The 24,591-nt window shown below is 34.6% G+C and overlaps 5 protein-coding genes across 10 annotated transcripts; 4 read left to right on the plus strand and 1 right to left on the minus strand.

The window, feature by feature from the left end:
- Positions 1-555: 555 nt before the first annotated feature.
- On the plus strand, positions 556-3,626 carry LOC111022743 (Long-chain fatty alcohol dehydrogenase family protein). Its single transcript, XM_022299974.2, has 3 exons — positions 556-900; positions 1,008-1,286; positions 1,844-3,626. Exons 1-3 carry the CDS (start codon positions 682-684, stop codon positions 3,584-3,586), a joined length of 2,241 nt encoding a protein of 746 aa, XP_022155666.1. The 5' UTR covers positions 556-681; the 3' UTR covers positions 3,587-3,626.
- Positions 3,627-4,127: 501 nt separating this feature from the next.
- Positions 4,128-6,797, minus strand: MRL7 (polyadenylate-binding protein 2-binding protein). Of its 2 annotated transcripts, XM_022299980.2 has the most exons (5): positions 6,626-6,797; positions 5,241-6,292; positions 4,881-4,965; positions 4,644-4,755; positions 4,128-4,552 (listed from the first exon to the last, which is right to left on the minus strand). In XM_022299980.2, the coding sequence occupies exons 2-5, from the start codon at positions 6,077-6,079 to the stop codon at positions 4,449-4,451; spliced, it is 1,140 nt and encodes a 379-aa protein (XP_022155672.1). In that variant the 5' UTR covers positions 6,080-6,292; positions 6,626-6,797; the 3' UTR covers positions 4,128-4,448. The 2 variants fall into 2 exon arrangements, with proteins under 2 accessions (XP_022155672.1, XP_087980860.1); XM_088124734.1 differs by lacking the exon at positions 6,626-6,797 and having other exon boundaries at positions 5,241-6,619.
- Positions 6,798-7,915: 1,118 nt separating this feature from the next.
- On the plus strand, positions 7,916-9,993 carry LOC111022683 (large ribosomal subunit protein eL36). The gene is made up of 4 exons (XM_022299892.2): positions 7,916-8,072; positions 9,003-9,106; positions 9,296-9,495; positions 9,711-9,993. The coding sequence occupies exons 2-4, from the start codon at positions 9,005-9,007 to the stop codon at positions 9,739-9,741; spliced, it is 333 nt and encodes a 110-aa protein (XP_022155584.2). The 5' UTR covers positions 7,916-8,072; positions 9,003-9,004; the 3' UTR covers positions 9,742-9,993.
- A 3,790-nt stretch (positions 9,994-13,783) lies between these two features.
- On the plus strand, positions 13,784-18,211 carry NPGR2 (no pollen germination related 2). Of its 5 annotated transcripts, none has more exons than XM_022299964.2 (6): positions 13,784-14,121; positions 14,586-14,915; positions 15,385-15,637; positions 15,880-17,099; positions 17,336-17,489; positions 17,760-18,211. In XM_022299964.2, exons 2-6 carry the CDS (start codon positions 14,652-14,654, stop codon positions 18,077-18,079), a joined length of 2,211 nt encoding a protein of 736 aa, XP_022155656.1. In that variant the 5' UTR covers positions 13,784-14,121; positions 14,586-14,651; the 3' UTR covers positions 18,080-18,211. The 5 variants fall into 5 exon arrangements, with proteins under 5 accessions (XP_022155656.1, XP_022155654.1, XP_087982115.1 ...); XM_022299962.2 differs by having other exon boundaries at positions 14,629-14,915; XM_088125989.1 differs by having other exon boundaries at positions 14,629-14,915; positions 17,775-18,211.
- Positions 18,212-19,739: 1,528 nt separating this feature from the next.
- Positions 19,740-23,678, plus strand: LOC111022755 (rho GDP-dissociation inhibitor 1). Its single transcript, XM_022299993.2, has 6 exons — positions 19,740-19,875; positions 19,991-20,183; positions 20,668-20,731; positions 20,821-21,042; positions 21,509-21,633; positions 23,338-23,678. Exons 2-6 carry the CDS (start codon positions 20,001-20,003, stop codon positions 23,404-23,406), a joined length of 663 nt encoding a protein of 220 aa, XP_022155685.1. The 5' UTR covers positions 19,740-19,875; positions 19,991-20,000; the 3' UTR covers positions 23,407-23,678.
- Positions 23,679-24,591: the final 913 nt, after the last annotated feature.

Below are 24,591 nucleotides of genomic sequence, written 5' to 3' on the forward strand. Positions count from 1 at the left end.
TCAATATTTTCATGAAATTGAGACTTCAACATTTTCATCGACATTGATATTTAAAATCGGAAATGGATTACAAAGGAGTCGGGGACACAAGATTTAGTTAAATATAATTTAGTTTGCTTATTTACCAAGTTGTAAGTCTTTGGTCGGTTGGCAAGCCCCTTCTACCTCTCATGAAACTATGATTCCAAGTCGCCTAGTTCGAACCAAACCATATACGTATATATAAACAAAAAATTATGAAATTGTGAAAACTTGATTGCATAAGAATCCATGGATAAAACAATAGGCTCATGGCATATATTGAAAAATATTTATTTGATAAGTGTTTGGGGTCAATTTGAGAACATATGAAAGTTACAATTACAATATTATTAAATGAGCTCCATCTACAAATATTTTGAATTTTTTTTTTTATTGTATCTTACCCTTTTTTATATAACGTGTTAAATTTCTGTTTCCGCCACGGTTTAAAACCTGAGTTAAAATCTTATAAATAATGAGTAAAAAAGATTTTCCCCGCTGACAATGAATATAATCGGAATCAAAACAGGATTTAAATCGCAGTATAAACATCACAGGAAAACCAATCCATTCCATAGACACACCCAGCAAAATCCAGACTTGGGCGGAGTTGAGTCTCCTCCATCGGAGAAGTTTTCGAGTTCCAAAGGGAGAGCTAAAATGGCGGATAGAGAAATTAGCTCCCACCCACTACTGAGGAGACGAAGAACAGAGTTCAACCATGGCTTCTCTTCCTCCCAGATGGAATCCATGGCCGCCTTCTGTGAAGCTCTCGTCCCCCCTCTGCCTCTCTCTGCCATTGACAAAGAACACCCACCAGACCCATCTCTCCATTCCTTCTACCAAGCCTCCGCTTCTCAAACCCCGATGCCGGATGAGGTCATCTTCTTCCTCTGATACCCTTTTAAGTTCTCGTCAAAATTTGATGATTCCTATTCCGAAATTGAAAACTTGTTTGTTTGTTTGTTTTAATTCGGGAATTTTAGGTAGCTGAGCTATTGGCGGCGAGGGCTCATCCAAAAGCTGTGTTTCTTGTGAGATTAGTGCTGAAACTTGTGTCTTTCAGATTGGGGACATTGTTGCTCTGTGGTTGTCTTTGCTTGGATTGGAGATGGCCTTTCATTCTCAAATTCTCTGAAATTTCTCTGGAGAAGAGAGAGCGGATTCTCAGCAACTGGTCTGGAGCTCACCAGAAGTATACTGTGCTTCTGAGAATGGCTTTCATGATTATTAAAGTTTTCTGCTGCTTCAATTTCTTCTCCAGGGTAAGATTTCCTGGAAATCTCTCAGCTTTCTCTTTCTTATATCTTTGTTGCTTTTAGTGAGAGAGAGTGTGTGTGTGTGTGTGTTCGTGCTCAAACATTGCTTCAGAAGATTTGGCCATGGACGATGATAAGATGGTATAAATATGTACTGTAACTTCAATATTGTTCGAGTTCTGTTTGGTTGTGAAGTTTTCAACTTGTGTCTAAACTAAGTCTCTAACAGAGATACACTATATTAAATTCAAAAGTGAAAGTTCATGAATCTGTTGGACGTTCTTTCAAGTTTAAAGGTTTACTAGGCACAGTCTTAAAAGTTTATGTACCAAACTTATATTTTAACCCATAATTAACTCTTCTCTTGTAACACCACAAGAACATCTTAATTTTGTTATCCGATCAATCTCTCCTCCAAGTTTTCATATATATTGACATTTACAGCATTCCTTCCTTTGATCGTTAACTAAAGGCTGACACCCTCCTGTTCTCTGGTTCACAATCATGAAGGATCTACTGATATTGAGTATTATAATAGAAAGGATTCTTGTGTTTTGTTTCAGTTTGATGAGAGGTGTAAAAACAAAGCATGGGAAGTGATGGGGTATCGAGTAGACACCCGAAAACGGTTGAACGAAACCCAAAAAGAGCGGCCTCTTGAAAAGGGGGTGATAGAAACTGGCAATGAAGATGATTCCACTCTTCTCCGTTCTCTTTCCCTAAAAGGCCTTGAAGCAACTGAAGATAAAAAACATGGTGCCTATAAGATCAAATGTGATGTTGTGATTGTTGGCTCGGGATGCGGCGGCGGAGTTGCAGCTGCAGTTCTTGCAAGATCTGGTTTAAAGGTAGTTGTTCTCGAGAAAGGGAACTATTTTGTGCCTGAAGATTATTCCTCTCTGGAAGGTCCATCCATGGATGAACTATATGAATCAGGTGGACTGAAGTCAACTCTTGATGGGAAGGTTATACTGTTGGCTGGAAGTACTGTGGGTGGAGGCTCTGCTGTAAACTGGTCTGCATCCATTAGAACTCCGAAATCTGTTCTCGATGAGTGGTCTACCGATCGTAAGATTCCTTTGTTCGGGAGCTTCGAGTACCAAGCTGCAATGGATGCAGTGTGTAATAGAATTGGAGTGACAGAGGGATGTTCGCTAGAAAGTTTCCAAAATCAAGTTCTTCGAAAAGGCTGTGAGAATCTTGGTTTGAAAGTCGATTCAGTTCCGAGGAACTCTTCAAAAGATCACTATTGTGGCTCTTGCTGTTATGGTTGTAGAATTGGTGATAAGAAAGGGACCGATTCTACTTGGTTGGTCGATGCAGTTGAATCTGGTGCAGTGATCCTCACATTCTGCCAAGCTGATCAACTCATTTTGGAAAAAACCAATAACATAAGTAGAAACAAGAGATGCTTAGGAGTGATTGCAACTTCGTTGAGCAAAAACGTCACGAAAAAACTTCATATCGAGGCAAAAGCAACGATCTCGGCTTGTGGTTCTATCTTGACGCCCCCTCTGCTGATTGCGAGCGGATTGAGTAACAAAAACATCGGCAGGAATCTCCACTTGCACCCTGTCATATTTGCTTGGGGACACTTCCCTGAACAACTGTCCGATCTCACAGGTAAAATATACGAGGGAGGGATCATTACTTCCCTCCACAAGGTAGTCTCAGAAGACTCCAATGTCCACACCATAATCGAAACTCCGGCTGTTGGACCAGCCACATTTGCCACATTGTTTCCATGGACTTCCGGGCGTGATATGAAAGACGTGATGGTCAAGTATGCTCGAACTGCTCTCCTTTTTGCTCTAGTAAGAGACCAAGGTTCAGGAGAAGTAATGGTAAAGGGCAACGTCAAGTATCGACTCGACAAGGCTGATAAAGAGAATCTAAGAAATGGCTTGAGGCAGGCGCTGAGAATCTTGATTGCAGCAGGAGCCACTGAGGTGGGCACCTACAGAAGTGATGGGCAGAGAATGAGATGTGCAGGGAGAAATAAGGAAGAGTTGGAGGAGTTCCTCGACTCGGTCGATGCGGTCGGGGGGCCGCTGTCGAGGGGCGAGCACTGGACCATATACGGCTCAGCACATCAGATGAGCAGCTGCAGAATGGGGAGCACAGAGGAAGAAGGAGCAGTGGATATGAATGGGGAAAGTTGGGAAGCACAAGGCTTATTTGTATGTGATGGAAGTGTGCTACCAACTGCAGTTGGAGTTAACCCCATGATCACTATTCAATCCACTGCGTATTGCATTTCAACAAATATTGCACAGTTTTTGAATAAAGAAGAATCTATTTTGTAATCTTCCTGAAAATTTATCTAATAACTAGTCCCTTCGTCGATTTGTCTTCTTTTTTAGATTGAATCAAAGAAAAGATGATAAGCTTGTGATTACAACCTTAATCACTATACTTAATCCATCTCGAATTGCCATGGTCAACACCATGTTAACATTATAGGCTTGATGGGTTGTACAATGATATAGAATTTGAACCTCCGGACATATAAAATACTTTGGATGATTGATTATTTATATATCATGGTGTTGGATATTAAAAATTTTAAATTTAATATTAATAACTTATGGTATTAACCCGCTTACATTTGAATTATGCTTTTTTTCCTTTTAAATAAATTTAAATAGTATTTTTGGTCACATACTTTCAAAACGTTCATCCACTTTCAACTTTATTTATTTTAGTCTTCAAAATGTCCATCAATATAAGTTGATTTTTTCAAAAGGATAGGAAAAAATAGAAAAGAAAAGGAAAACACTGCTCCCACAATTGTCGAGCGAAGTTTGTCAGTAACAACTGATGAATTTGTGAGTTTCAGGTCATGGATGCTACAGTGAAGACTTACTGACTAAGCCAAATGATTAAAAAATATGCAAATTTCAGCTCTTGAAACAGATCATTGAGCAGTTCAAAGGAAGCCTGTGAAAGACATCTATTTAGTTCAGATTTTACTGCCTTCGAATCTCTCTTGAAACTAAAGATTACAAAATAGATTCTCAGAAAAACCAATATATTTACTTGTTTTGAAGTTCTCACTGAAAAACATGTTTCTCTTATGTTGTTGGTTGAGAACTTGGGATCATATGTATGTTTATCAGTATCTCCGCAAGTATAGAGTATGTTTGAGCAGATGGACGAGGTTCGAGGTCAAAACGGTCGAGACAAAGCTTTATCATCGATCCATAAAGGCTTCTTTGCTTTGTAGTAGAAAAATGCAATCATCTGAACCAATTCATCTGATGTCCGAAAGTCTGCAAAAGAATGTAACAATACGTGGGTGGTAAGTTTAAGAGAAAAAGTTTCAGAAACCGAAATGGAATGTGGCAGGAAATAAATGTGGACCTTTTTCCCTGTACAAGACCTTGTTTCCTCTTAAAAATAAAATTTGAGGGCATTCTCTAACTTTCAAAGCGTATGCTAGATCTCTCTCGATGTTGATATCGATCTTAACCGACTGCAATACAAGTTTAACCAGGCTAGAATCAGGTAAGAAACGAAGTTACTTAGACCAATCAATCTGTTTATGTGGATAAATCTGGAGGAATCAAACAGCTTAAAAACGCGCAATTTAGCCCATACCCGGGGTGGCAAGCGATCTTTTGCATTCCAGTATACTTGTAGTGCTTTCTCTAGTTCTTTCAAAGTCTTCCAATTATCAGTGGCCCTGGGAACAGAATAATCAATTCACAAGTAATTTAATATGGAATGTGTCTTCTGCAAGAAATTTCAAATTTCCTACATATATCACTCAATATTACCACAATTTTAAGTACTATAAGATAAGAATGCATGATGCATAATGCTCGTTAAGATTTAAGATAGAACAACAACAGCTATTACTTTTAAAGAACATTGAAGCCTGTTGTATTGCTACTGTTGGTCTCAGTATATTGAAGAATCGAAAATTTTCACAAATTTGAAAGGGTAGAAGGAGAGCACCTGTTATATCTTTCGAAAACAAGAACAACAAGTGGACTAGGATGGAAAGCAAAGCTCTCCCACTCCAAGCAGTTGATTTCCTTCACCCAGTTGTCATCGATTTCCCCTTCCCAGTTGATTTCAACACCATCATCCCCAACTACATTCTTGATCGGGTGCTGTTCGAAATATTCCGATGCTCGAACTCCCCATCCCACATCAGCATCCAGTGGCCAATTCGGATCTTCTTCCTCCACTACCATCTTCTTCTTCTTCTTTCTTCCAGTTCCATCACTTTCATCTATCTCCTCTTCCTCCTCGTCATCGTCGTTGTCGCTGCTGCTGTCAAACTCAACCTTGTCATCAGCTCTTTCCTTGAATACATTCTCCTTATTTTCCATTACTTCTGCATTTTGCTGTCGAATCGATGCAAATGTTTGTTCAAGTGTGTTGCGAACAAAATCTTCAAGAGCTGCAGCTTCACTTCTACGGCCACGTCGAGGCTTCCTCGGGATCGTTGATGGAAACATCCTAGCACCATTTTCTTCCTCCTTTTCAGAAGCTTTGGCCTTCTTACTGTGACTTCTTGATTTCGGTTTCACTTTAGAATCAGCACTAGGTTGAGGGTCATGTTCTGAATTGGATTTAGATGAAACAGCAAGGTAAGGAAGTTTTCGGCTGTGGCTATAGGGTACAAGGTTCAGCAGAATACCATCCGAATGATATTTAGAATAACAAGAAGGCTTAAAAGTCCGATATTCAGTAGGGACCGTCAAGAACCGATGCAAACTAAAAGCATTACGTACTGCATATTGAGGTGAAACTGACATCGAGATGGAAGAGGCTTGGAGAAACATCATTTCCTCAGTTTCCAAAATACAATTACATAAAAGGGGACTGGCGTAGATGGAAATAAGCAGAGAGGACTGTTTCAAACACAGATGAGACCAAAACAAAACAAAAATGAAAGCAGCCACAATTGCCCAATTCCTCTGCAGTTAGACCCTTGACTTAACCGAATACCTCAAATTCAGGTCTCCTCTTAAGCTTACACATGCACTTTATATTGATACCTAAGCATAGAAATAAAATTAATTGCAGAAGACAGAAACCACAATCATAAATTGATTTTCAACACATCAAGACATGCATAATTTGTTCCCTTCCCTCTTACAAGTCTTCAAACTTGACTGCAATCAAATGGACAAAAGACTGTATCAAGTGGCCTAAACACTTCATTTTCAATTTCTCACGACACCCACTAAAACTAGACAAGAAACACCTTCAATGGTAGCAAAAGGACAGAGGGAAAGAGTACCCAAGGGAAAAATCGAAGTGATAATAGAGGCAAAAGTAGAGCAAGAGGGTGGAAATTTGAGCAAGTTTGGAAGCAATATTCAACATACCATTATTGGGTGCCAACTGAAAGCGGGGAAAATGCTGCCGAAAGATGTATGGAGCTTCCGTGGCCCAAATGTTTCAAGCTTTTACAGAGTCGCAGTCGCGCGGGGAAAGAAAGAACCAACTCCCCATATCCAAAGAGTCTCTCTTGGAAGGATAAATATCAGGTAAAATATCCATTTCTACTCCCTAAACTTGGAAATTAATTTTATATTCACGATAACCAACCTATCGAAATTTTGCCATTAATAAAATGAATGCTTATTCTCAGTTTTTTAGTTCTAGAGAAGAACAGAGTTTCGTGGGAAGAAGTGAAGTTTTTGTTTTTTTTTTTTTTCCTTTTCAAATATAACGATGGGTGAAAATTTGAATCCATGATCTCGATCATATATGTCAATTACCACTTAGCTGTATTTATGTTGCCGAATCTATTTTATCTTTTTACCACCTTGATTTTTTTAGAAGACCTATTACTTTGTATTAAATATGCAAATACCATAAATTATTTCGAGGAGTTAGAGTGGTTTTGCTTACCTTTCCTACCTTTAAAGAAATTATAGGTTTAAATTTCAACTCCTAATATTCGTGATGACTTAATAAAAAGTAAAATCATTGAATTTAGTCTGTAACAATTTAGTTAATAAACTTTTGTGTGTAACAATTTAGTTCTTATAGTTAAAGTTTGTAACAATTTGGTCTATATCGTGATTTTTTTTGTATTAAGTTTCTTATATATAGATCGATAAATCGAGCCAAAATATGTTTATAAAGTATAAGACTAAACCGTTATATGATAAAAATTGACACTTAATTTTGATGAAATTTTTTATCGCATGGACTAAATTGTTATAAATTTTAAATTATAGAGACTAAATTACATACTAAAGTCTAGAGACTAAATTGTCACCAATTCAAAAGTACATAGATTAAATGGTTACAAACTAAAGTTTAAAAATTAAACTGTTGCTTTAACAAAAGTATAAAAATCAATTGTGTTTTTTAACCGCCAACTATAGCATATTTCTATAGGTTAAGGCATATTTATCGAATCATGAGTTTAAGAGTTCCATCCCTCGAACCAACGTGTTGTTCTCGAATTTTTTTTTTAACCAATTGAATAAATCCTAAACAAAAAGGTTGGCAAATGCCAATGAGTCTGTCACTCATTTATCACTGGTTAAAGAAAATAACAAATTTATCATTATATCCTTTTAATTATATAAATTAAAAAGTTATTTTTATTCCTCTTTCAGCGTTTCCTTTTATTTGTTAAAAAACAAAAAACAAAAAACAAAAATAATTACATCTAAAAAATAATTAAAAGAGAAAACCCTAAATTCTACCCTCCCGACTCCTTCTCTTCCCCTCTTATTTCTCCGTATCTCAGCCGCTCTGTGTTTCTCTCTGCTGCAACGCGACGCGCCGGCACGCCTCTCCGTCGCAACTACGCCGGTACGCCTCCATCTCCCTTTTCTTTCTTCTCTTTCTATCTCATTCTCTGCACGCCGGCACACCACGCTTGTGCTCTCCTAGCACCCCTCCATCTCTCACTCTCTAGCACACAGATCAAAGGTTTTTTTTTTTTTTTTTTCTGTCAATTCGACCAATCTCACGTTATGTAAAATTGGAATGAGGTCAACTTTAATTTAAAAATCCTAACACTGAAAATGATTTGAAGTCCTTGCAAATTCAGGCGGGAATAAGGGCGTAGATTTCTAGTTCTGATACCACTAGTTTCTTTAGCGCACGAATTGAAATTTTCTCTGTGTTTTGCGAAGTTTTTATATGACCAATCGTTCTGTTTCTGAGTCGTTCTCATTAATGCTATATGTGTAGTTAGCTGCTGTTTTGAGTATAATGTATGCTCTACATTGCATCTTGATCCTTTGTTTTCTAGTTGATCGCGTTATATGGAGGCGACATAATAATCTGCTGCAGGCAATTTTTGTTTATATTAAAATTTTTTTTGGGTGATTAGGACTATTATACACACGTTTTGGGTTTTCACCTTCTTCTCAAGAATCCTTCATTTTGTTTGGAACTCTTCAACAAATAATATTTACACGTTAAATGTGTCGTAAAGTTTGGATATTGCTGGAATTTGCATAGTTATTACTTGACTAGAACTCTTAAAAGGGAAAAGAAAAAGTTTAGTCACGTATGTGCTTTTCTGATTTTCATGATAATGACCTGAATTGTTCTACATTTTTCATGAACCTGATGATATGCAGATTTAGTTACAAAAATCAAGTGGCAGGAATCACATTTTTGCTTTTTCTATTGCTTATATCAAAACCAACTCTTGTAGGGTCTTGCAGAATCGAGGTTTTGTAATTAAGCTTCAAATTTTTAGAGTGAACTGATTGGTTTTTGTGCAAACAGGTATGGCTCCAAAACAACCGAATACAGGCCTTTTTGTCGGGCTGAACAAGGGGCATATAGTCACCAAGAAAGAGTTGGCCCCACGCCCCTCTGATCGCAAAGGAGTAAGTTAACATATCCCTCAATGTATTAGAGTTCATGCAATAGTTGGAAGTGGAAGCCATTGGATTTTCTTTGTTTAAACATGTTTTTCTAGGGGATGCTATTTACCTTATTTTAAATTTCCTGTTAAGACCACATCATTCTGAAAAGGTTTTGTTATATTGTGCATCTATCATGACTAATTAATGTAGAAAACAAGTAAAAGGGTTCTCTTTGTCCGGAGCTTGATTCGGGAAGTGGCTGGTTTTGCCCCATATGAGAAGAGAATCACTGAGCTTCTAAAAGTCGGAAAAGACAAGCGTGCTCTTAAGGTAGCCAAAAGAAAGCTCGGAACTCACAAGAGAGCTAAGAAGAAGCGTGAAGAGATGTCGAGCGTTCTAAGAAAGATGAGGTAATCTTTTAAGAACAATATTTAGGTGCTAACTGGTGAACATTTTTATGCCGACCATCATTTAAAAATTATCTAGTTTTGCATATTCCTCTCTTATTTGTAAAAATTTAATGATGGTCAAAGCAAGATAGGTGCATTTCCCATCCTTTAAATGGTCTTCGGACGAAGTTATAATTAAGATTCTGATTCCTTTTCTGGATGCGTTTTAATTGCAGGGCCGGTGGAGGTGGTGAGAAGAAGAAGTGAGATCTACACTTCTCTCATTCTTCTCTCATTCATTCAAAGCTTTTACTTTCGGCTTCTCATTTTTTGTTGTTTTACTATCGAATTTGTTACAAGACCGAGCTCTATTTAGTTTGCGTGCTAGTAGATTAAATTCTGTTGTCTTTGGATTTGTTTTACTAATACCCAATTTTGTTACATCTCAAGTCATGGTTTTGAGTTGTTTGTACTTTTAGATATTCACTCAACTTGCAACATCATCTTCTCCTGCGTTCACTCTCATGTCAAATTATTGATATTTATAATCCTATTATCAATCTCAGTTACTTTTTTTTTTTTTTTTGAACTTGAGATGTGCTGGGAAGTTCATATGATTATGTAGTGACATGCTGATGGGAAGAAACTGAACTGCAAACTCTAATCTCCTTCGTTAACGATCTTGTTTTTAGTTTTAGGCTAGGTTGTGTAGGTTGTTTGGCTTGATTTTTTTAACACTCCCAAGTCTGGCATATCTTTCGATAATATATTTTTAATAGCCTTTTAGTTTACTTTAAATTGTTTAATGAGTTTAAAAGAAAACTTCCTATATCCTTATTATGTTTTTACTATTTATTTTTGAAATTATTTTTAATTGATTTATCTTTGTAAAATGCCTATCGATTATGATTCTCGGGTGACATGGATTTAAGATAATGGTATAAAATCAAATGTATTTGATATGAAAAGATTATCAAATATATTTTATGTTGTTTTTTAAATTTATATTTTTCTTTTGGTGGTTCAAATGGAATTGATAGATGTAAAACTTGTTAGTGGGAAGACTTCTATACAATGTTATTCTGTCGGGAATTATCCTTTAGATTTCTTTTCCCTCTAGTTGAAAATTTTGATATATATATATATATATATATATATACATATATGATTTCTTCTTATAACAATTTCATTTTAACTTAATTTTTATTTAAAAAAACTATACTTTTTTTAAAGCGTGTTTAGAAAATAGATTAAAAAGTTTTTTTATTTGTGCAAAAAGATAGAAAATTGTGTGAATAAAGAAAATGAACAAAAAGAAATAAGAGCAAATGAGTAGGACCTGCTTTTGTACTTATGTTCATAAAGGAACAAGACGAGGCAAAGTGACATTCATAGTCCAGTCCATAACTTTCATAAAAACCGTATAATTTTTTTCTATATATATTTTTTAAAATTACACTATCCAACATAAATGTAATATTTAATTTTAAAATGTCACGGCTTTTCATTTTTTTAATATGGCATAAATTTAACTTTTCTAAATCTACTTTATATAATATTTAAGTTTAAGTCTGATTTTGACTGTGCGATTTTTTGTAAAATTTTAAATTTGATACTATTTATGTACATATCCCTATTTAAAATAATTTTTTAAAAAATTAAATAAATAAATAAAAGGAGCTTGCTTGCCAAAAATTTCAAACTTAAGGTAAATTTCCATAGACAATTTACCCAGTTTTCATTTGATCTAACTTTTTTTTAATCAATTTTTTAAAAAATACAATAGAAAGTAGATTAAATTTTGCTTAAAAAAAACTAGGTTAAAATATTAGTTTGGTACATTCCATGTACTTTTAAAATATTCGTTTTGGTGCCTCTACTCTCAATTTTAGTTAATTTTTTAGTCCCTATACTTTCAAAATGTTCATTATGGTATCTGTACTTTTAAATAGTGACCACGTTGGTCCCTTAATTTTATTTTTACTCTCATTTTTTTTTGTTATCGCAATTTCAATGCAACGCTGCAGTCAATATATTTCTTATAATATAAACATAACTTTATACTAAAGTGTTTTTGTTTTGTGTAAAATTTATGTTAAAATTTTGTAAAGCAAGACTAGAATTATCACTTCTTAAATATAGAGGCTAGCATGTTCAAAGTACATAAACTAAAATGAACCAAAGTTAAAAATACATAAAAAAAATAAACATTTTCAACGTAGCAAAGTGAGACTACCTAGTGATTTTTTTAAAGATAAATCTACCCTAGTGAGTATTATTCATGATTATCATCTTTTTTAACGAATCCATGATTGTCATTGATACTAGTAACATCGTGTCAAGAAAATATTAATGGAAATAAAAGATTTTAGTCGGTCGAATCATTAGAAAATTTTATTGAATGGGACCCACTTTACCTATTTAATAGAGTTAATTGAAAAAATATTACAAATCTAAACAATAAAAACCATAATCTACCCAAGAGATTATTATTCATGATTATCATCTTTTAATAGTAAATTCATGATTATAATTTATGCTAGTAATTATTGGAATATTGGGAACAAAAATTTAATCGGTCGAATTATTTGAACGGAACCCATTTTACCTTTTTTTTTTTTGCACATTTAATTTTAAAAATTTTATCGACCCATAAATTTGATAAATATAATATAGGTGTATAAATAAATATATAAAGGTATTATCCATGGATTGTGGAAGAGTTAATAATAAATAAATATATAAAGCTTTCTTTCCAGCAGTGACCTAAAAGACTTTATTCTAAAGTTGGGGAACTAACAAAAGTAATTATTTAAATATCAGCATATCATAAATTATATTTCAAAGTATTTAGGGAAAATACTTTTTATTATGTAATCCAAATAATATGGAATTAAAAGAAACTACTTCATTTATTTTTTTAAATACAAAATTATTTTATTTTTTACATTAAAAACTATTTTATATGTCGATATATATATATATATATATATATATATATATATATATATATATATATATATATTTTATAAGAACATGTCAATATATAATTGCAACTTTATTAATCTTTTTATTCATGCGTTGAATTACATAAAATAATGTAAGTGTGAAATTTCCAACAAAAAAAAAAAAAAAAAAAGAAGAATCTTCTTTCTAGAATATAAAAAAGGGGGGAAATTTGTTAAATTTATGTGATAGTTGCAATGAAAATCGACATCATTAAATTAGGCGCAAAATTATCTCTTCAATTGAAGATTTTATTTGTCAATGATCTTTTGTTGGCTTCACGAATTAAAATAATGTATTTAAAAAATAAGTTTCAAACTATTATGTTTGGAGAAATTTAAAAGTTACCTATATATTGAATGTATTATGTATAATGAGTAATTACTTGCTAATTTTTTTAAAAACTAAAAATCCTTCTGCTTTATAAAATTATTCATTTTATTCATAGAATTAATTATTTTATTAGTATATACAAAAAGATCCTAATGTTAAAAAAATAAAAATAAACGTAATCACTCCTCCACTTTATAAATTTTTCTTTCTATGTCGAACATAGTAACTAATTAAGATATATATCACCTATAAAAATGTTAAAGTTTAACAAAACTAGAAAAAGAAATGGTTAGTTTGTGCATCAATATTAATAAAAGTTAGGTTAAAAAAAATTAGTGATATCCGTAATGCAACTTTAGTTTGAAACAATTTAATCCCTCTCATTTCAGATCGATAACAATTCAGTCTCTACATTTTAATATGTAATAATTTAATTATTGTAATTTAAAGTTTACGATGATTTAGTTTCTAATATTTTTTCTTTTTAATATATGTAGAGCGATAGACCAATAAAAAATAACACTTATTTTTATGGGATTTTTTACCATAGAAATTAAATTGGTTACAAATTTAAAAATATAAAGATTAAATCGTCAGACGAAATAAAATTTGATTCAAACAACAAAACGAAAGAAAAACAATAGAGGTAGTATTTATTAAAGGAAAAATTAATTCCCATAATATTTTTTTCCAAATTTCCTTTATTCTTCCAATAGTTCGCTTCATCCATATTCCATATTTGAATTGTCAGAAGAATAATCGAATTAAAGAGAAAAAAAGAAAGAAGAGAAAAGAAAAGCAGAGTCTCTGACAGTCAGTTGATAAACGGTTTACCGCCGGCGCGTAACACAGATAGCCATGAGATGTGTGCCACGTGGCGAAAGGAAAACCTCAGACAACGTGGTAACTTACGGGGCGTGGGACCCAATTTTGCATTTCGACTCAATAAATTTCTCCTAAAATTCTAATTCCTTCTAATATCTCTGATTCTAATTCTAAACCCCAAAACCAAAAAGGCCAAAGATCGTCTCCTCTTGGATTCTGTTTCCTTCCTATCAATTTTGATTTTTTTCCTTGTTTTCATCCGAAAGCAAATCCCAGAGCTTAGTAAAGGAAGAAAAAGCGAGAGAAAAAAGAAAGCCAAACAATAAAGTAAAGATTGTTCGAGCTTTCGTCTGCTTTTGGTAATTTTTAATTTCAAAAGGATTCAAAAGCGCTCTTGATTGGTGAAGAAATTCAAGTCATGGGAATTGCTGTTTCTGGCTTCTGCCTCCCCTCGCTCCTCTTTTACTTTTGGGAAAACAAAAGGTATTTGCTGATGCTCTTTACCCTTTCGTCCTATATATTTCTTGCTTCTTTAATCGCTCCGATTGTTTCTCTTCCTTATACTGGGTTCTGGGTTTTTGCGAATTTCCAAACTTTCGTTTCCTTGGATTATCATTTATGGGGTTTGCTTGAAGGAGGCTGAAGTTGGAATGTAATGGTTTAATTTTCAAGGTGGGTTTTAGAATTTTATATGGTGTTTTTGGGTTTTTCTTGGAGTTTAAGAACGCCATGTTTAGGGTTTTGATAATTAAAGACATGCTTTCTGATTTTTCTATCATGTATCAATCCTTCTTGTTTCCCGAGTTTTGGTCCGGAATTCAGACTCTCTTAATTTAAACGTTGATGAGACATTTGTGTCTTACGGCACTGTAAATGGGCTGATAGATAACAGAAGTTGCAGAACTGTTGTAATGACTGATTTTGTTTTATTTTTTGAATTTTTGAAGGCTTTGATTTATATTTGATGGTGGGTGGTTTTTGTGGTTGAAGATTTTTGGCTGCAGTGAAACAATATGAGGAGTGACATTAAGATAGAAAGGGGGAGGAGAGCTGGAAAGGGGAGGAATAATATTAGGAAGATAATGAAGTGTTTATGTTCTGGAGAGAAATTAAGACCTAGGGACGATTTGATTCCATCATCCGAATCACCTTCCGCTTTGGAGAATTCAGCAAGTGAACGCTCTTCGCGGCCTGGTGAGATCGTCAAAAAGCCAGAAATCGGCAATATAGAAGAAGCCGAGTCTTCGCTTCGTGAGAGTGGTTGTTTGAATTATGAGGTTAGATTCCTTAAGCTTTCTAGATTACAAGTTATCTTTCTTGGTTTATTGTTTCATTTACAAACTTATTTCCTGAGGAATCCTATGGAGCAAGGAAGAAACAAGTTCTTTTTTTCTTCTCTCATTTTTTCGCATTGGTTTGTCATGACAATCCAGAAGAAGCAAGGTATTGTTTTACGAAGACAAAGTTTAGGGAGGATAACTTAACAGTAGTTCATATGAGATTCATGAAAAGAAATTTAAGTGAAACAACTCATAGAGTTTTTTCTTCTCTCTACACACTTTTTTGGTCTCTCTCTTATAGTCTCACAAAATGGCTGTCATTGAAATAAAAGAGAGTTAAGAAAATAGGGGTGATTAGGATCAAGGTGATAATTAGGTTCTACGCATCATAGTACCAATATTTTTAGATATATCTTTGTTTAATTTGGAGGAAGGATTGCAATTAATTTATGCCTGTTATTTGAAGGAAGCAAGAGCATTGCTGGGAAGATATGAATATCAAAAAGGAAATATTGAAGCTGCTCTTCATGTATTTGAAGGAATAGACATCACTGCAACAACTAGTAAGATAATGATCTCCATAGCTAGAAGAGGAGAACGCCAAAGAAGACGGTCACAAAATTTTACGACCCCTCCTATGTCTATGCATGCTGTCAGTTTACTCTTGGAAGCCATCTTCCTCAAAGCAAAATCATTGCAAGGCCTTGGGAGGTTCGGAGGTATTATTTATTAGTTGAGTTCTGGGAATCTATTTATTTTGTCAAACTCTCTCTAATGTAAATTTTTGGTTAAATACCACACAACTCTGGTTTTGAGTTTTGGTTGGAATATGAGCATTCACTTTGATTTTCTTTTTCTTGGTTGTCTGAACTAAAAGGAAAAACACTGTCTGAGGGGGTTCTAAAAGTAAAAGCATCGATGCGTAGCTGATATATATTTTCCTTTTCCATCATTCTTGCAGAAGCTGCTCAATCTTGCAAAGTTATTCTGGACATACTTGAATCTTCATTTCCCGAAGGCTTGCCTGAAAACTTTGGTGCTGATTGTAAATTGCAGGAGACAGTTACAAAGGCGGTCGAGCTGCTTCCAGAACTATGGAAACTAGGTGGTTCTTCTCAAGAAGCGATCCTTTCGTATCGGCGGGCACTTCTTCACCAGTGGAACCTTGATGCAGGAACCATTGCTCAAATTCAGAAAGAGTTTGCCATTTTTCTTCTGTACAGCGGTAGTGAAGCATGCCCTCCGAATCTCCGGTCCCAAATTGACAGCTCATTTGTACCAAGAAACAATATTGAAGAAGCTATACTCTTATTTATAATATTACTTAGAAAATTTGTTCTTAAAAGGATTGATTGGGATCCATCAATCTTGGATCACCTGTCCTTTGCTCTAACAATATCAGGGGATACAAGAGCTTTGGCAGGTCAAATAGAGGAACTGCCTCCCGGGACTCTACATCGAAAAGAAAGGTACCATACTCTGGCTCTCTGTTATTACGGAGCGGGTGAAGACTTGGCTGCTTTGAATCTGTTGAGGAAACTGTTGGGTAGTCATGAGGATCCTAAATCCGTTCCTGCTTTATTAATGGCATCAAAGATTTGTGGAGAGAACTGCGACCTTGCTGAAGAAGAAATGAGTTTTGCTCGTAGAGCTCTTCAAAACTTGGATGCTGGATGTGATCAATTGGAAAATGTTGCCAATTGTATGTTGGGCGTCTCACTTTCTGTATGTTCTAAATCAGCCGCTGCTGATTCCGAGAGGTCCACCAGACAATCCGAGGCGATACAGGCACTGGAGGCTGCACGGAAAAAGACTAGAATGACCGATCCTAATGTCCTCTACCCTTTGAGTCTAGAATACGCTGACGAGAGGAAGTTAGATTCGGCACTTTATTATGCAAAGCAGTGCCTTAAACTGGAAGGTGGATCTAATGTTAAAACTTGGTTACTACTGGCTAGGATTCTCTCTGCTCAAAAACGATTTGTGGATGGTGAAAGTATCATAAATGCAGCTCTGGATCAGACAGGGAAATGGGATCAAGGCGAACTGCTTCGAACAAAAGCGAAGCTTCTAATTGCACAGGATGAATTGAAAGGTGCTATTGAGACTTATACTCAGTTACTTGCTGTTTTCCAAGTTCAGAGTAAAAGTTTTGGCTCGGGAGATAAGAAGCTACATAAGGTCTGTTTCTGTGTTTCCTTTTCATTTTATACTTATTTCATGATTGATTTGCATGTAATTAACTACATTGAAATGGATGATGTAACAGTCTCTTAAGATGATCAAGTCTTACCATTTCAATATATTTCTGTAATTCTAGATCCATTGCTATTTTACTTATCGACCGTCTTGACTTGAGTTTGCTTTAGATGTATTGTTGCTGTCATTTAATGGTTTTTGGTGCGGCACTTTGACAGAGCCGCAGAAACTATGCTAGAAGTTTGCAATTGGAAGTGTGGCATGATTTAGCTCTAGTTTATATAAGGCTCTCACAGTGGCAAGATGCCGAGGCATGCGTTTCGAAGTCGGAGGCCATCTGTTCTTATTCAGCTTCTAGATGTCATATCACTGGTAAGACATTATTATCAGATAGATTATCTTATCCTTACTTTGTTGTTAAGCTTCTCTTCTCTTTTGAATGGACGATTTTGAAGGCGCCCAAAAAACATTTAAGATCATTTTAACTCCCTATCATAATAGATGCCATCGATTTTGTGTAATACAGGATATACAGATCTGATGATAATATCTTGTGATTTGAAGAAAACTGCAATATTTTCAATATAGTTTTTAGCTCAATCATCTGATGTTGGTATTTGGAACTTGTTATACTGACTACAGGTGTGCTTTATGAAGCAAAAGGCTTGTACAAAGAAGCTCTGAAAGCTTTTGTGGCTGCTCTGGACATCGATCCCATCCATGTCCCGAGCTTGGTTTCGTCTGCCATGGTTATCAAACAACTCGGCCACGGATCGCATCCCGTTATACGAAGCTTTTTGATGGATGCTCTACGGCTCGACCAGACGAACCATGCAGCATGGTACAATCTTGGGCTATTCTACAAATCTGAAGGTACCAAGTCATCGTTGGCAGAAGCTGTTGAGTGTTTTGAGGCTGCAACTTTTCTTGAAGAGACTGCTCCTGTTGAACCCTTTAGATAAAACAGAACTGCTCAAGTATTCTTTTAAACAAATTATTTTCCTTGTGTATCTTCTGCTTTCAAATATAGTTTATACCCTCATATTGTACAACAACAGAAAGTCAATAAATGGAAAAGTTTCTTTCTATGATTCTTTATGGTTTCAGTTCCCCTTCTCTCAATCAAACTCGATTATTTTGGAATTAAACCTTTTTCCTTCTTCTCAATAAGTTTTAACCTAGAAGACTGCTTTTATTCCAATAGCATGAGAAAAAATGGGAGATGAGCAGATATTTTCAGGACCTTAGTTTTACATCCATTCATACAAAAGGTTAGTGTCCTCCATGGACTATGAAAAATGTTTAGTAGTTACCAACTTTTAATTTCTTGTCTAACTAGTTTTTTTGAATTTTGATAAAAAAAGTTGAATTTTGTTTCTAATATAACAACTTGACTTTTCAATTTGATATCTAATAAGTTATTGAAATCAATAAAAAAATGTCTAATAAGTCATAACTTGTTAGATATTTATTAAGGTTTAGGAACCCATGACCTTTCCATTTGCCACTCCAGACCCACGAAGACTTGTCTTTTTCGCTATCATTTCTGTCATGGAGCTTCGAGGAGACTTATGAATACCTTGGCTTGGCTCTAAGTCGTATGTACCAACATTCAATGTTGTATTATGCAGCGCAAAAAATTTGTCTTGGTGCATTAATTGATTCTCCAAATAAGTCATAATTATGACGAACACATTTTTACTATTGCACTAATACTTATATTGCTTTGCTATTCTGTCTAAAAATTTGGAGACTAACTAGTAATTTTGATCTTACATGATGAGATCGGGTTAATATTCATTTCATGTTTTTTTAGTATAACATATGGGAGTGGGAGATTGAACTCACAACCTCTTTGTTGGAGATATATATTAATTATCAAATTATGCTTGCTTTCATGTATTAATATCCATGTTAAAATATTAGCAGATATGAATAAGAAAAATATGTAATTTCAGTTATTATATTTCTCATATTAGAAACTTATATATAAAATGCATCACACGGTACCGTTTTACTATTATTTACTTATTTACTATATTAAAGTGGAAAAGGATTCAAAATTATTTTATTTATTATATCATAATTACAAAATAATCTACCAAAATGATCGTAGGCATTTTATGGCTTCTCCTGGGAATGTAAAGCCTAACAAGGTTAAAAAAATATTTTGTCCTAATACTTTATTAGAATAACGATATAATTTATAAAATTTAATTTGTAACGATTTAATTCATGTAAATTGGTAACAATTTAGTATCTGAAATTTAATATATAACATTTTAATCAACAATTTAGTTTAAAAAAATTCATCAAAATTAAACATCGATTATTATTATATAACACTTTAATCTTTCTAATTTATAAATACATTTTGTTTTTATTAATTTATTAATCTAATATTTTTTTACAATAGAGATTAAGTCAGACAAATATTAAACTAAAAATACTATACTACGCAGACTAATTACTTAATTTTTTAACCAAAAAAGAATGAAGACAAAATTTACAGGAATGAAGTGGGTAGATTTGAAAAGGCATATTCTATAGGGACCTGAATGTAAAATAAATTGGATAAAGATTTTTGTATGTGAATTAAAAATTTAGTTTCACACGATTATCCACTGTGCTGTGTCCAAAGAACAGCACGCCGACAGAGCACTGTTTTCAAAGACAAACACAAAAATCGCCACAAACAGACAAAAACAATGGCCACAAACATGCTCTGGAGCAGAATGTTTATGTGAGAGTACGATAGGTACATTTTCGCTGCCCAATTTCGAACCCCACGCCATTGTTCCATCAGGTTCTGCTTTTCACACATCTTAAAATTCGAAAGCTCTGTTTTTTTTCTTCTTCTTTTTGGGAGAAAGGGTAGCGCCGATGGAGGAAGCAGGGCCGTCGTCGGCCGGAAATTTTGACGAGCAACGGCGAGAGCAGCCGGCGGAGGAGGCGAGTGGGAAGCAGAGTGATGCTTCCGAGGCCGGAGAATACGATGCTGATGATAAAGATGGTTTCACTCCTGGGCCTCTGCTTTCACTCAAGGAACAGATTGACAAGGATAAGGTCTCTCTCTCCCCCTTTTCAAATCCCCATTTTGGTGTGGATGATTGAGTCTGGTTCTTGGTTGTAGCTTTTGGATTAAAGGGTGTTTTTTGGTTAGGGCTATGGTTATAGGTTAGGGTTCACCTCTTGTATTATGCTCATGGCCTACCCCGTAGATGCTGAGGAGGCTTTCACCCACTCAAGGCTACCTATAGTAGACAACAGAGGTTTTAAGTTAATAAGTTTTAAATTTTGGGGCTTGAACCTATAAACTTGGGTATCTACAAACATTTCAAGCACTTACCACTAGGGCACCCCTTAGGATATCTGTGCATATTCATAAACATTTTTTACTCATCCCTTGCAACTTGCAAGTGTGGCTCTAAACCTTGCTAAACAATTAATGCCTAGATGACCTTATTGAACATTAGAAGGCAATCACTTGGAACAAGTGACTTTTGTAGGGTCTCTGAATCCCGTATCAATGTTGGTTGTGCCTTTACAGGATGATGAAAGCTTGAGGAGGTGGAAAGAAAAGTTGCTTGGTTGCTTAGAAAGTGATCTGAGTGGTATATATTCTCTGAATTCTTTCTTCAATAATCCATACTTTTGTTGCACTTGTACATGTACTTGAACATTTTGCTTTCTTTTACATTAGAACAAATGGAACCTGAAGTCAAATTTCACTCCATTGGAATTATTTCTGATGAGTCTGGGGAAATCAATACTCCATTGCCTGTTAACGAAAATCAAAGTCGTCGTGTTCTTTTCACTCTTCGAGAAGGATCTCGGTACCAACTTCGGTTGACATTTACTGTCATGCATAACATCGTCTCGGGCCTGACCTACTCCAATAAAGTCTGGAGAGGAGGATTGCTAGGTACGTGAAATTTTAATGTCCTACTTTTCTTAAAGCATGCATTTTAAAGTCAAATCTTAACTAATTTTTTAACACTGCTATTTTTCTTACGATGTTAGAACAGCATTTTATATGGTGAATAACAAATGTTGTAAATTTTAATCATGATCTTACACAACTTATACATCCTTTTAGTCTACCATTTTCCATCTACAATCAAACCTTGCATTATGATATAAAATTCTTTACCTTAGTGTTGCCTTTACCTCATAATTTCAAAATTCGTTACCTTATACTATCTTCTTTTTCACTCGTTTTTTTTTCTTTCCAAGTATGTATGCTTTTTTACTATCACAATCTTTTTCCTCCCATCTTTTTATCTTACTTTATACCGAGGAAGAAAATTATCTACTTCAAAATCATAACCACTATTCATTTTGTTGTCTTTATAACCTATTGTGCTTGTGTTTTTGGCCGTTGTTGTCAGTTGATCGGACACAAGGAATGTTAGGTACTTTTGCTCCTCAGCGGGAACCATATGTCGAAACCTTGGAGGAGGAGACCACTCCATCTGGTGTTCTTTCAAGGGGAATTTACTTGGCAAAGCTGAAGGTATGCATAAATAAATACACGAGTGCAGGCACATTGTTGAGCCTCACACCGAAACGGTTACTTAAGAGCCCAAATTTAGTAGTCCATACTTTAGTCACCATAATCATAAGTTCATATGAAAGGGAAGTCCACCTCATGCACAATGGGAAAAAGTAAAGAATACTTGAGCAAGAATGACTCTATTGATACGTATTGTCATATAGTTCATCTAGAAGACGATTAACAATCTCTGAGATCATCACAAATTTCCCAAAAAGTCTAAAATGCAAAACCTGGGTCAAGTAGTTCTCTCGGGAAGATTGATGCATATGGTATACTTTAGCTGATTTTCCTTCTCATTTATACTAATTCATTTTTTTGCTAGAGGCTTGTTTGAAACTTTCTTGAATTTCATACCTTAATTAGTTGGGAGGTGTTTTGTCTTTTGGGTGGATAAAAATAATTGTGGACCTTGTGGGAAACCAGTGAAAATGAAAACAACAGCCAGATATGGTGCATACTATCAAGATTTGCATACAAGTTCTTGAAGGATGAACTTGTGCTTGAGAATCTGAAATATATACCAGGAAATATTAATTCTTCTTAAATATTAGCAGTTTATCTAAAAGTTGTATATAATCTTTTATTTAATAATTGGAGTATTGGAGGTCCTACACCCTGCATTATGCTCATAGCGTTCTCCACTAATCTCTAGAAATTTTCCATTTTGCCCACCCCTCCAATCTACCAAAAAAAGGTCTTTTCTATTCCAATGTCAGAGACAACAAGGATTTAAAATTATTTAATTTCCACTTAGAAGCTTAAATCTAAGACCTTGGAATGTATTTCCAATCATCTCAAGACCTTACCATTGGGACCACCTTGGGGGCGGTCATAATACTGTATATATTGGTTCATTCCATAAGAAACAATTTCATTGATGCTATAAAATTACAAAAGAGGGAAGTATACCCATCCAAGGAAGTTACAATAAACTTTTCTAATTGGATAAAGAAAAAGCTATAATGGTGAAACATTGGGAGCATTTACACCATGATATAACTAATAAGATTAAACCATTAAAAAAAACTATCGAAATGACGCTCCTTGAAGATTCTATAATTCCTTTTTGATATGAAATTCTCTTGTGCTTGGAGTATCAGGTGGCTCAAGTCATTAGTCAAGCACAATTCAAATGGATGCTTGAGCCACCTTTGGAAGAAATCAAAGAAGGATGACTATGGCCTATTTGGTAACGTTCCCATTTCTAGTCAACACCCATGGATTCAAGCATGATAAAACAATAGTTTTATTTATGTTTTGGAACAAATTGGAAATCGGAACAAGAAACAAGAAACTTGAAAATGTTTCTAAAAAAAATGAGAAATAAAAAACGTAAATAGTTAAAAATGGTTAGGTTTCTTAATAAAATTAGAAACGAGAAAGAAGAGTGGGAACGTTATCAAACAAACCCCTAATGTCTCGTTTTTCTTATATGTTAAATAACTGCTTGAAGGGATGAGAAAAATTCTCTCATTGCTTTTTGATGAGGGATTTCTATCAGTGACATAAATTGATTTTGATGTGTTTTTTGAACTAAAAGCTTTCTGTCCAATTAACATATTCTTGTGCTTTGCTGTTGAATATAAGATCACGTTGCATTGTTTATATGGATGAATTGCAGAAATCCATCTGGTTAAACCTTTATTTGTTGCTTTATCACAGTTCGAAGATGACGACAAACGGTGTTACATGGAACTCGAATATTCCTTTGAGATCAAAAGGAGCAGTTAGCTCGGTTCACTTCACATCGAGTCGATGCACGTCTTCTCCCTTTGCTAGGACCATTCCTCCCTTTTCTTTCTTAATTGTTTTCGTTCATTGAACTATGTCATCATCTTTTTTCCCCTCTTCCTTTTTTAATCCACAGTTGGAATTGTGCAATTGGTTTTTGGATTTTCATATTTATTCTTGTACTTCCAAAAACCTCCCTCAGAAACCAAATTTTGAATCTTGAAAGCTAGGAAATTGTTTTGGAGATGGAAAAGTGAAACATTCATAACCTACATGTGTTCCTTCTCATAATATTAGCACCTTTACATGCAAAACTATTGACAGAGCATACTAACAAAACATCTCAACTAAATTTTGGGGCATTATTTTCACTGGCATACAACCGAGTTTTTCATATAATAATTGGAAGAGAAGCTCTACTGACGTTTCTTCTATTTTTTACAATGTTTGTGAGTTGAAAATGTTCTTTACCCTCGAGGATTCTAGGCACCAACACCTTCCCTGCTTTCTCCGACTCTGAAGCATTATTAACCTCTCGTTTTAGCTGGAATTTGCCATTTTGGCTACAAGAAATTCTATTTGTGCAACCTGCAAGTTATGGAGGAAGACAACAGCTGGAGTAAAACGTAATGATTACGAATCTCGTTATCTATATTATATTATATAATGCAAAAAATGTATATTTACCCATCCACAACACATCTGGGAGTGGTGTTTAATTTTTAATCGAAGATATATACTTTAACCACAAACTCAGAATTTTAATTTTAAAACAACCAAACATTAATGCATGGTTAGAGAATGCATTTTCAGTTTCTATATTTTCACGCTTCGTAGGTCATTTCAAAAAATTCAATCCGCAGCACCAAATCCTTTATTAAAACAAAAAACAAAAAACATATAATAATTAAATGGCCAACACCCCCACATACTCATTTCATTACACCCCGTAAAAATTAAACTCTTAATTTTCACAAATAATAAAATCTCAACCTCTAAATTTTCAATAGTAAAAATTAAACTAGAAAAAGAATAGCCGTCGGATAAATGTAGGGCTCCTTTCGAGTTTAAGTTGGCAGCTTCGCAGACAGTCCGACCTGCAAGACATGATTCACCTTCGACGAGGTAGGTTGCAAAGGAGATGACATTACAAGTTTTAACAATAGGAACACCGTCGACGAGGTA

This window comes from Momordica charantia, assembly GCF_013281855.1.
Source record: "Momordica charantia cultivar OHB3-1 chromosome 6 unlocalized genomic scaffold, Mcharantia_2.0 BLBB01000006.1, whole genome shotgun sequence".
Taxonomy (NCBI): domain Eukaryota; kingdom Viridiplantae; phylum Streptophyta; class Magnoliopsida; order Cucurbitales; family Cucurbitaceae; genus Momordica; species Momordica charantia.

What these genes read in the sequence shown, in the direction of transcription:
- LOC111022743 (XM_022299974.2), top strand. Translation starts at nt 682, where the DNA reads ATGGCGGATAGAGAAATTAGCTCCCACCCACTACTGAGGAGACGAAGA. An exon ending in AAACCCCGATGCCGGATGAG is followed by an intron (nt 901 to 1,007) that starts GTCATCTTCTTC and finishes CGGGAATTTTAG; the next exon opens with GTAGCTGAGCTATTGGCGGC. An exon ending in GCTTCAATTTCTTCTCCAGG is followed by an intron (nt 1,287 to 1,843) that starts GTAAGATTTCCT and finishes GTTTTGTTTCAG; the next exon opens with TTTGATGAGAGGTGTAAAAA.
- MRL7 (XM_022299980.2), bottom strand. Translation starts at nt 6,079, where the DNA reads ATGATGTTTCTCCAAGCCTCTTCCATCTCGATGTCAGTTTCACCTCAA. An exon ending in GTTTTCGAAAGATATAACAG is followed by an intron (nt 4,966 to 5,240) that starts GTGCTCTCCTTC and finishes TTCTGTTCCCAG; the next exon opens with GGCCACTGATAATTGGAAGA. An exon ending in GGTCTTGTACAGGGAAAAAG is followed by an intron (nt 4,553 to 4,643) that starts GTCCACATTTAT and finishes ATTCTTTTGCAG; the next exon opens with ACTTTCGGACATCAGATGAA.
- LOC111022683 (XM_022299892.2), top strand. Translation starts at nt 9,005, where the DNA reads ATGGCTCCAAAACAACCGAATACAGGCCTTTTTGTCGGGCTGAACAAG. An exon ending in GCCCCTCTGATCGCAAAGGA is followed by an intron (nt 9,107 to 9,295) that starts GTAAGTTAACAT and finishes TAATTAATGTAG; the next exon opens with AAAACAAGTAAAAGGGTTCT. An exon ending in AGCGTTCTAAGAAAGATGAG is followed by an intron (nt 9,496 to 9,710) that starts GTAATCTTTTAA and finishes TTTTAATTGCAG; the next exon opens with GGCCGGTGGAGGTGGTGAGA.
- NPGR2 (XM_022299964.2), top strand. Translation starts at nt 14,652, where the DNA reads ATGAGGAGTGACATTAAGATAGAAAGGGGGAGGAGAGCTGGAAAGGGG. An exon ending in AGGCCTTGGGAGGTTCGGAG is followed by an intron (nt 15,638 to 15,879) that starts GTATTATTTATT and finishes TCATTCTTGCAG; the next exon opens with AAGCTGCTCAATCTTGCAAA. An exon ending in GAGATAAGAAGCTACATAAG is followed by an intron (nt 17,100 to 17,335) that starts GTCTGTTTCTGT and finishes GCACTTTGACAG; the next exon opens with AGCCGCAGAAACTATGCTAG.
- LOC111022755 (XM_022299993.2), top strand. Translation starts at nt 20,001, where the DNA reads ATGGAGGAAGCAGGGCCGTCGTCGGCCGGAAATTTTGACGAGCAACGG. An exon ending in CTTAGAAAGTGATCTGAGTG is followed by an intron (nt 20,732 to 20,820) that starts GTATATATTCTC and finishes CTTTTACATTAG; the next exon opens with AACAAATGGAACCTGAAGTC. An exon ending in CTGGAGAGGAGGATTGCTAG is followed by an intron (nt 21,043 to 21,508) that starts GTACGTGAAATT and finishes CGTTGTTGTCAG; the next exon opens with TTGATCGGACACAAGGAATG.